The 11,093-nt window shown below is 40.8% G+C and overlaps 1 protein-coding gene across 2 annotated transcripts in view; it reads right to left on the bottom strand.

Annotated features, from left to right (window-relative positions):
• Positions 1–11,093, bottom strand: part of hace1 (HECT domain and ankyrin repeat containing E3 ubiquitin protein ligase 1) — a 34,383-nt gene that overhangs the window by 21,880 nt on the left and 1,410 nt on the right. For both annotated transcript variants that reach the window (XM_034874409.1, XM_034874410.1), the window contains exons 2-11: positions 10,328–10,382; positions 10,017–10,106; positions 8,670–8,774; positions 6,750–6,825; positions 5,933–6,064; positions 4,324–4,406; positions 3,296–3,392; positions 2,977–3,078; positions 2,783–2,889; positions 901–1,051 (exon numbers count right to left, since the gene is read on the bottom strand). In XM_034874409.1, the coding sequence (XP_034730300.1) occupies positions 901–1,051; positions 2,783–2,889; positions 2,977–3,078; positions 3,296–3,392; positions 4,324–4,406; positions 5,933–6,064; positions 6,750–6,825; positions 8,670–8,774; positions 10,017–10,106; positions 10,328–10,382 (998 nt within the window). The remainder of the gene's footprint in view (positions 1–900; positions 1,052–2,782; positions 2,890–2,976; positions 3,079–3,295; positions 3,393–4,323; positions 4,407–5,932; positions 6,065–6,749; positions 6,826–8,669; positions 8,775–10,016; positions 10,107–10,327; positions 10,383–11,093) is intronic.

Here is an 11,093-nt window from a genome sequence, read left to right as displayed (position 1 = left end):
GGCTGCTTAGAAATTAAGTGTTAACGAGCAGTTGGACAGGTGTACCTAATAAAGTGGCCGGTGAGTGTATATATATACCAACACACTATGTTGGTGCTATGCTTGGTGGAGATCTAAGACCAAATGAAACATTGCACCACATTAATCAATTAAAGATATTGTGGAAGCAAAATAAAGTATTTATCATTTTTTACAGTTTATTTTAAATATTTTTGACAAATTTTCTGACGTTTTTGTCAATTTTTTAATTAACTTTTTCAATGCTAATTTTCCACTAACACCAACTTATTACCACTAGTTTCACACTTATTTTTGGAATACGTGGTCAATACATTTAATTTATAGGAAATCATTTTGAAATTATTAATTATTTTGACAAATATTAGAGGAACCTGTGTTGATGGATAATCAAAGACATGTACCTCAAAGTTTTGTCAGGTTTTAAACCAATTTCAATTTTTTACAAATGATATAAAAATTGAACACACAAAATTCAATGAAAGTAGTGATTAATTATTTGTAATTGTACTTAACGTTTTGGTTTTTAATTTGGTTAAAAAGAAACCTAGATTTCTCTTTGAGAAGAGAAGTTTTGAGAACGTGTCAAATTTGACCCGAGGACAGGGTTGAAATAATTGCCATGATGTTTTGTATTTTGTTTATGTGCATACTTTCATTAAATATCCCAGAAGTAAGCATTAACCAATGTATCATTTAAAAGTAGAATTGGGGATTATCAGTTTTGGTATAATTAAGTAACAAAAAAACTTTTTGATGCCATTTTAATCTCACACTTTTGCAAATAAAACGAGCATTTACTTCTTCCATTCCAGCAGCCAACTCGGCGGTTCTTACAGCACCTAAAGATCACAATGTACTGTAAATCCAGCGCCTACTAACCTTAAAGACCTGGCTGCGAGGCGTCTTGTTGCCATTGTAGCCCATGTCGTTGCCATTGTTGGGTGAAGAAGGCCCCAGGCGAAACACATGGCAGAAAATACGAACAATTCTCAGCAGACTCTTCATCTGAGCTTCATAACTGCTGGACAGGCTGAGGATGGACAGAGGTAAAATGAGCAACTGTCAAACATCCATTTGTAATGCAGCTACACAAAATCCGGCTCACTGACAGAGATAAGACAGGTGCAATGTAGGGAGGCATGTACTAGTTAAAATGTTTGTCTCTTCACAATCATCAGATTCATCTCCCAATCCTTATAGAACTGGCTCAGGTTTGCCTTGGGCCAGCTCTTAGTTATGCGGTTATAGTTTAAGACTGCCGGGGGACTTCCTTTGTCACACTGAGCTCCTCTCTATTTCCATCTGTTTGCATTCATGTCCCAAAAATGCTTTTTACTAACTCATCTCTCCGAAGATTTGGAAAAATTAAAGTTTTCTATAAAGACAGCACAATTGAATGCGTTCCAAGATGCACTGAGATGCTTCGTGAATCAGCCAATCAGAGGGCAGTCTGAATTGAGAGGAAGCCCCGCTATGTCATGCTACACCCTGCTACGCCTTGCTGTGCGTTCCTATGCATGAACTACTAGAGTTACTATTTCTAGTCATAGTTCGATTATCTTAATTGTGACTATTAATGCCACTGTGCATCACACCCCCAACCGCCACTGTCAGACACCGCCTACCAAGAGTCTGGGTCTGACCAAAGCTGGGTGTCTCAACCATTTATCCATTCTTTTAGCTAACTAGTTAAACTGTTAGTCAGTACTTTTAATTAAATGTAAATGCACTGTTCTTATATAGCGCTTTTCTAGTCTCAACGACTACTCAAAGCGTTTTTAACAATGTACAGGAACCGTCCACCATTCACACACTGTGGCCCAGGCTGCCGTACAAGGTGCCACCTGCTCATCAGTAAACACTCACACACTTTTACACAACTCAGGGTTCAGTGTCAGGTGTTACAGTTGATGTTTTTGTTTTTTTACACACTTTATAACTAGGGATCAAACCCTGAAGGGGTAGAACTCTATTGTTTCTGCTCAGATTTATTATAATTGTTGTTCAAACCCTGAAGGGGTAGAACTCTATTGTTTTTATTCCGTTTTTTTATTATTCGTCTTCTTCCGCCGCGGCTGAAATTCCAGTAAGCTGGAATGAGCCAGAAACACAGAATTTGCCCAATAACTGGAAACAATGCGCATTCGTTTCCCAAGAAATATAAAAATATTAAGAATACATTTTATTTGTAATGACTTTCTATTTAGAAAAGAAGTGCTACATAGAAATAGTAAGGAGAAAGCAAGTTGTAAAACTCAACCAATAGCCCCAAAATGAGCCCAATTGGCCGCACGGTGGCGCTAGAATTATTGATAAAAAAAGCAATTTTGGAAAGGCCACACCCCTCACACCATAACTCCAACTGACTTGAAAATTCTCACACAAATGCAGCTCAAGGTGCCATCTGTTTGTAAATGTTTGTATGTTTATGTGACAAGCAGGTGGCACTTTATATGGCAGCCTATTCTAAAGTGTATGAATGTGTGTGAATGGTGCCTGTAATTTGTAAAAGCGCTTGGAGCAATTTTTAGGGCTAGAAACAACAGAAACTACTAGAACTACAACCTTCTGTTGGCCAAGAAAGGGTTTGAATGCACAAATCAACAATTTTTATTTTGGCAAATTAGTAGAGCTGCTTCACAATCTTTTCAGGTACCCCTTGGCTACAGCAAGCGTGCCCACCGGGGCACACATACTCCTGGCTGGGAATCACTGGTCTTACATGAAGACAACCCCAAAGAGGGAAAATCAACAATTGTACCTGAGAAGCTTGTGTCCATTAGTGGTAGCTACTTCAGCAAGACTGGTCAAGATCCTCTGGTAATGACTGTCTCTCTGCTGAGAAACATGCTCCAGAACCTGCCTGAGCTACAAACAGACAGACAGAGGGACACATGGTCAGTAGAAGTGTATACACAGGGCTTACCAATGAATGTAGAGCCAATTTGGCCATACCATGTTCTCTTTCATTTCATCATTTTGTGTCATCTGGATGAGGGTCTGGAAAAGTCTGCTGTGGTGCTGGATGAGGATCTCACAGGTCTCCCCATATCCACCCTGAGCACACACAAGGAGAGACAGTAACCACATGAATTGAACAACACTGCGAGGGAGTGTAAAGTACATGAGTTTAGAAAAACTCTGGGCAGCCTGCGGCCCTTTGCTGTATGTCATCCCCCATCTCTCTCTCCCCTTTCCTGTCTACCTGTCACTCACTGTCCCTCTGGAATAAAGGGAAAAAGCCCCCCCAAAAAATTTTAAAAGTAAAACTCACCTGCACACAAAGATCCAGAGGAGTGATTCCATTCTTGTCAGCGAGGTATTTGGCACCACGAGAGAGCAGGATCTGCGCTGTGTCTCTTTGGCCATGGCTACAGAGTAACACAGTAATGGACTGTCATATATTGGCACTCTGATATGTAAAGCTATCAGTGAGTATTGTAGAATATTACAATCCCTAATATTTTTTGAAAAACAAATGTACAGTATATGGGTTGTTGATGGTAAGTATTTGAATTCTGCATTGCAATTGTGACAAATATTTATAAAGACCGGCTATTGGCTGATCTGGTGCTGCATGACTGAGCATGGTAAGGTAAGTATGGTGGTAGCTTTTGTCACCAAACTAGTCTGGATCAACGGATGTACATTTTTTAGGATAACTCCCTGATATCCACGCAGTAGATGCCCCCACCTTCCGCTCTCTGAGTGTTGGCGTTCAGTTTGCTTCATTTGGGGAATGATTGTAACGCTTTGAAAGGAACAGGGTTCATACACATTTTAACCAATACTTTTTGGCAAATTTGCATAACTTAGTCGGCAATTATACAATAAGAATACAAATCTGTGTTAACGGTTACCCTCAGGGGTTTAACAAGAAAATGAATGACAATTTATGTTGTTCAGAGTGGAATTCATAATATCGCGCCCTGAATACAAAGTGAAGGTTAAGACGATGTGAAATACATTTTTATATTAATCACATGTTATTATGCTTTGTTAAAAAAATGCCATGACTTTGCCAAAACTTTCTGCGTGTTTTCATATTTTCCAAAATCTTTCCAGGCCTGAAATTTGCATTTTTCAAATTCCATAACTTTTCCAGGTTATTTCAAAATGTTTGAACCCTGAAGGAACATGTCTACGGCATTTACTATCTCACTGGAACATTTGGGCACCAATTGGCGGGTTTCCTGGGGGCCTGAGCTCTACTCCTGAACAGTTAAGAGGAAGTGCAAGATAGGCAAGTTAAAACCACACCATGAATCATCAATATATCATCAACATCACTGATGACATCACCTGCAGGCAAAGTAAAGAGGAGTGGCTCCGGAGATGTTCGGCCGGTTGATGTCAGCTCCACTGTCCAAGAGACACAACACCGTCTAAGCAGACACAACACACACTGGTATCACATACTGGGACATTTTTTAACTGACATCCTGGATAGAAAAAGTACAATGATTTCAATAATGATTTTCCAAGATTTACAGAGACGCTGTTGAAATTCTAAGTCTACATTCTTATTACATAATGGAGGATAGTACTACTACAAACTACTTTTTCTAGTCACTGTTCCATTATCTTTTACTGTGACTGGTTTCTTCCTAAAAGGGAGTTTCTCCTTGCAACTGTCGCACTAAATGCTTGCTCTTGGGGGAAATTACTAGAATTGTTGGGTCCTCGTAAATTATAGTGTGTGTATTCTAACCTACTCTATCTTTAAGGGGCTTCAGATAACTCTTATTATGAATTGATACTATACATAAAATAGAATTGAAGATTAAAGGTTATGCAAGGAAATCTTTAATATTCATATTTCTGGAGGAGTGCTAAGCTTTGACAGTCCCTCCATCCACTGGCGATGAGCACAGCATAAGTGTGTGCGTCCTCTGCTGTGGCTGGCTCACGCAATGGTCGGTAGGAACTAAACCGAAAGGCTGCATTACAGTGTGACACGTGAAATGATGACTTGGATTCACACACATATCATATTAATGTTCTTTAATTTAATTTTGCCATTTAAACAGCCGTAGCCATATAATGTATTTAAGAAATTATTATTATTTTAATACTTTATTCAATTTTTTCATACGGGTCTTCAAGTCAATTGTAATTTTGTCTCAAGGTATGTGGTTTTGAAAATTGAAGTGACAAAAAAAGGAAGAAATACATTCCCCACAGTGGTGTTACAGGGGCTCTGAAGCTAACAACCATTGGCAATGCGGGTAAAACCCGACATTTACTGCCCTCAAACTACAGGCCTAAAAGCCTAAAGGCCTTGACAACCCGACGGCTGACCATTGGCAGAAAGGCAACCGGACCACCTGCCTCCCCGAGTTGGCCAAAAGAAGCTCCTTAGAACACACCGAAGCGAAGCCGACTGTCGACGGCAGTTTATTGGACGAACGCATCACGTGGGTCTGGTTTCTCCGGAAATTCAAAGCCAGACCGTCATGGCGGCTTATTCAGAATAATCTCATATTTTACTAAAATCGTTCACTGAAACATGTTTCTGAAAACCCTTTTAAGTGAAAAACAGGCGGTGCAGTTGCTGAATCTGTCTTTATTTCAGATTGACAAAGGTTGGTTTAAAGAGTTTCGTCAGATTTTGGGAAAATCTAGTCCCGCTCGTCCTTTTCGGGTTAGCAGTCCACCAATCAAATTGGTCATTTGAGTCTGACCTCCGACAGTGCCCGCTTTCCAGCGGAGTGTGTCAGGTCGTCCAAAATGAAGGCTGCCTGCCCCTCCGATGGACAACGGCACGGAACACACCAAACAGACTCCAGTCACCAACCTCGCCAGGCTTACAAAAGACCAATTTATGTTGCCAAGCTTTGAGTCCTACGCTATAATTGGGGCTAAAAATACAGATCTTATTTTTTAAGAAATAGATTTAGAATTGGCTCACAGTTTTGTGTCCGTTCTGACAGGCTACATGTAGAGCTGTCTGCCCCATGGCATCCTCCACATCCACGTTGGACACATGCTGGACCAGATCGTGGAGGAGCTCCGTCCTCCCATTCACTGCCAACCAATGGATCTGCAACATAGGTTCACATGGACAATCACTGTGCTGACTACAGACAAACCCAGAGACTACACTACAGAAGTTTGATTACAATGATCTCAGGACTAGAGCTGTAACAATTCAAACTGTTGCTGTAACATTAATTGTCTTAGAAATAACTGCGATTCACAATATAATTGTCTCTTTCAGTGAAATTTAAAAACATTCATTTATGTATTACTTTTATTTAAACAAATGAATGTTCCAAATCAATACCTGGCTTAATCTGTTGGTTATATCACTGTTATGTGACCGTGACAATGTGATAACATGTAGGTACAAAGCCTATTAAGTAAACGTCTCTTTAGCATTATAAAAGGTTTTTTCTCACTGAATCTTTTTTCTACTGTATGCATATTTTCTAACCTTGTCATTTTTGTTGCTATGAACATTTACAGGGTCCAGTTCCAACAACTAGCCTAGCTTTAGCGCAACAATCTGACCATTAATTATCTATATAATTGCAATTTGGCACATCTAAACAGAATCAACAATTACCATCAACAGTCATACCTTTTGACCTTAGCTCATGTTAGCAATTCATTGCGGTTAAACAAAGACACTGGAATTATGTAAAATAAATTGATAACTGGCCAGTTATGTATTAATTGTTACAGGCCTATTATGAAGCACAGTCAGAGGATAACAGTTCACTCACAGCGGTCAGTCCCTCATTGTTACAGATGTTGACATCAGCATTATATTCCAGTAGTTTGCCCATACACTTCTTCTGCCTGAGGAAACAGTGGAGGAAATTATCCAAAATGTTAATTATCAAAATCATAACATTACACGCACGCACGACTTTCTATTTTTCTAAAATGATGTAAATTCTGTTTTTTGTTGTTTAACTGTGAACATGAATTCAAATTCAAACAAGTGGTCCCACAGGCAGGTCTAAATGTAACAAAGCAGCATTCCTGCGTGCTTCTTTTGTTCATGGAATGCCTGCATGCTATGTGAAATCAAACACTGGGGCGGCATTACGCCACCTTTTCTTAGTTCTATGTTATTAAGCAAAGTCATTATATTAGCAAATCTTTTGTGGCGCTATTGCGGAATCTCTGTGTGAAAGGGGCTACAGTCACTCTGTTTCAAGCCACTTAAAAAGGTCCCATGGACAGCCTGCCTATAGTCCTCCAGTGGATAGAAATGGTTATAGGTGTGAACGGAGCCCTGGGTATTCTGCTCTGCCTTTGAGAAAATTAAAGCTCAGGTGGGCCCATCTTGAATCTTGCTCCTTATGAGGTCATAAGGGGCAAGGTTACCTCCCCTTTCTCTGCTTTGCCGCCCAGAGAATTTGGCCCACCCATGAGAGAGAGACATCATGGCTTTTAAACGAGCAAAGTGGCAGTTGGTCAAGGCCACACCCCAGCCTCCACCTTGCTGATATTTGTGTCTGGCTAGCCAATGGAAGGCTGGGTGATCTCAGATTACAGAGCAGGCAGTGTCGGCTAATGTCCACTCACATGGCAATACCACTGGAGGTTGTCTAGGATGGTACAAATTACTAGAATGATCAGTAACGGGTCAATATCAGGACAAAGAAAAATCTTGTCACCCGCTAAAACCCACTGGCAGCATTTCTAGAGGGGAGTTCAAGGTATTCTGAGGTGTTTTGACCTCTTGCAGCGCTACAGAGACTTTTTTTAATGAGCGGTCATTTTGTTTGTCTCATGCTCACACTTGAGGACGAACATGCATGCACACCGTGGATGTTTAAAAAAAAAAAAAATTGGCGGAGCCCTGGTTGAAAATTGAACTCGAACACATAGATTTACCCTGATGATCTGCACTGTTGTGGGGACCCTAGACACGCATTAGAGAGCTGGGCTGGCTGCTTCCGGTTTAGCACTCAGCAAACTTGAATGGTGGGAAATAATAAGCTAGCACAGTGGCTCAGTGGTTAACACTGCTGCCTCACAGCCACTAAACACTGCAGATCCCCTGTCTGGACAGAGTTCCGGGCAGGGCATTTCTTTGCGGCGATGCATGTGTTTCCGGTGTTTGCGTGGGCTTTCTCTAGGTGTTCCGGTTTCCTCCCACCATAAAAACATGCATTCTAGGTAACTAGGACTACAGTTGAAAATTAGCCGACTGGCTAACACTGGCGCATTTACCGAAATGTTGATTAATGTGCATTGCCCTAATAAATCGTGTGATAAATGATTGTGCAGCTCTGCTAGACTTTCCAAGTGTTATCAAACCGAACGGATCAAATTCAGTAATTTTGTTGGGGTTGGACGCTTGAAAAGATTTATCCGCAGACGTCTATGGGGAAAAAAACTTTTGGGCCCCCTGACATTATGTGACGGACACGGACGTTGACACAGATGTGTCAATGTTTCACACAAAAAATGTGAGTTTGGCCGACTGCCGTGCAAACTTCCTGATGCTCACACATGCATGACACTATCCGAATTCCTGTCATTGGTTTCACAAGCAGCAATGTGCCAGCTGAAGGCAGGGAAGATGACTGCACCGTATGTTTGAAAGTGGACCAATTGTCACAAGATCTTAAACAAAATCTAAAACAAAAACTTGTAAAAGGAGAATGTATGTAGTATAAGGCTCATACCCATTCCTGGCAGCGAGGTGCAGAGGGGTGCAGCCTGAGATGTCCTGGTAGTTTGGGTTGGCTCCTCTCTTCAGCAGCAGAACCAGACACTCCACCGACCCACAGCTGTACAGAGACAACACAGAGCAACTAAGTGTCGGCAGACAAGACAACTGTCCTGCATGCATAAGCTTGTATGTTCTGCACTTGCCTGAGAGGAAATAACTCCCCATGCCATCATGCAGACCTAATCTATAGATCATTCAAAAAAGGAAACCAGATATTCCAACCACCACTATGATTATATACACACAACAACAGCGTTTGCCAAAATCAGCGAACAACAGCACAGAGCGTACGTCCCTCTGCCTCACTCCCTGCCAGGACGTCTTTCCTACACTGGGACCACACTACGTGAATGAAACATTAAGTTGTTACATTTTATGAATTTAGTGGCTGGCCGGCTGGCTGGCTACTTAGCTACCTTGCTTGCTAGGGGGCTTAGGGCTCAGACTAGCACCAGCCACAGTGCAGAGGGAATAAGGAAGAGAGGTCTTGGGTTATAAGGTTCAGGACATCATTCTATTTGTTATAATTGTAATGTGTAGGTATGTAGATCTTTCAAAAGACATTTGTATATTGAGATAAATATACTTGTACAAGTAAATACACTACACTACCGGTCAAAAGTCTGGGGTCACTCCATTATATACTTTTATAGATGTTGAATCGGCCAAAAAAGCTGACGAGGGTTGACGAGTGTCGAGGGTGCGGGACACACCACAAAAACACAGCTCACCGTCGGCCCAACTCGGAACGATGGCTGACAATTTCCCTGGTGTGTTAGCACCAAAAGAAAAAAACAGTATCCAGCTTTCAAAGCAGAAGCATTGTAGCAAAGTGTTTGGATGCCTTTAGCACATGAAACCTTGTGAGTAGCACAAATAAGGTCCCCCAACCTCTGCATCCCCCCTATGAGTCATAGCCCGACCAATACTGGATTTCTGAGGCAAAAAACGATATTAATAAAATGACAATCCTACAACTTGTTTTCAATAAAACAATGAGCATGACATTTTATAGTAGAAAAATTGACTGCAAAAAGTGACTGATAGACAAACTATGTAAGGAAGACACTGTTTCTATATTACCTCGGCTGACACCCATACCAATATATCAGATATATCAAAGCTAATATCAACTGGTCCAGCTCTACTGTGTTACACACTACTTGGGTAAAGGGGCTGCACTGCACCTCAAACATTTTCCTCCCTACAACTTTTTTTTACAAATGCCAAACAGGAAGGAGTTTCCTTGCAGAATTTAGGAGTGTGCCTACTTTTAAATGAGAACACAGTAATGTCTTACTTGGCAGCAATGTGTAGCAGACTTCTCTTGACTCGTCCAAAGGCGTAGTTCACATCAAACTTTGAGTTTAGCAGCAACTCTGAAACTGACCTTTTAGAGACAGGATGGAACAAGTACATCATTTCCTCTGGAGACAACAACGCAAATTTACTATACATCAGTGGTAATAGATGTAAAGAAAAACGTAAAGACATAATGAGACTTGCTACAACTAGCAAAAGCAGAAGAGTATGCTCTACCGCGTGCATTGTGATTCAAGTGCCGCAACGCCAATACAATGCACATCATGTACAGTCTGGTTTGATGCTTACCTGTGCTGGTCAGCCATGACCATTGGCATAAGTGTGTACACTGCAGTCTCATTGTCTGTGTTGGGAGAAACAGAAGATAAAACTATTACAGCTGAACTTGACCAAACCTGACAAATTTAACACTTCCAAACAGACAATATGTCTTACCAAAGTATACCTGAACCCTTACCGTGTTGCACTGAATTGTGACTTTAAAAATTGAATGTGAAAACAAATTAATTTGGGCAATTTAGATGAACTCTACAAAGACCTACAGTAGAAGTTCAATTTAATTCAATTTTCAATCAATTTTATTTATAGTATCAAATCACAACAAGAGTTATCTCAAGACACTTTACAGATAGAGCAAGTCTAGACCAAACTCCAGAATCCACAAGGACCCAACAGTTCCAGTAGTTTCCTCCAGAGCAAGCAACAGTGCGACAGTGGCGAGGAAAAACTTCCTTTTAGGCAGAAACCTCGGTCAGACCCAGGCTCTTGGGAGGCGGTGTCTGACGACCGGTTGGGATTAAGTAAGAAATACCTTGGACCAGACAGGTTTTCTTGCTGAACTCCAGAAACACTTTTGTTGTAAAACTTAATAACACCCCATTAATGGACATCTGATTAAAGGTCCCATGAAATTGTGGCTCTTTGGATGCTTTTATATGGACCTTAGTGGTCCCCTAATACCATATCTGAAGTTTCATTATATACAGTTGTGTTCGAAATAATAGCAGTGCCTTTAGAAAAATGAGTAAATGTCAAAATTCTTCAAAGAAATTGT

The sequence above is a fragment of the Etheostoma cragini genome, chromosome 6 (assembly GCF_013103735.1).
Source record: "Etheostoma cragini isolate CJK2018 chromosome 6, CSU_Ecrag_1.0, whole genome shotgun sequence".
In the NCBI taxonomy this organism is placed as follows: Eukaryota; Metazoa; Chordata; class Actinopteri; order Perciformes; family Percidae; genus Etheostoma; species Etheostoma cragini.
The sequence above is the reverse complement of the archived record's forward strand: the minus strand, read 5'-3'. Positions and strand labels throughout refer to the sequence as shown.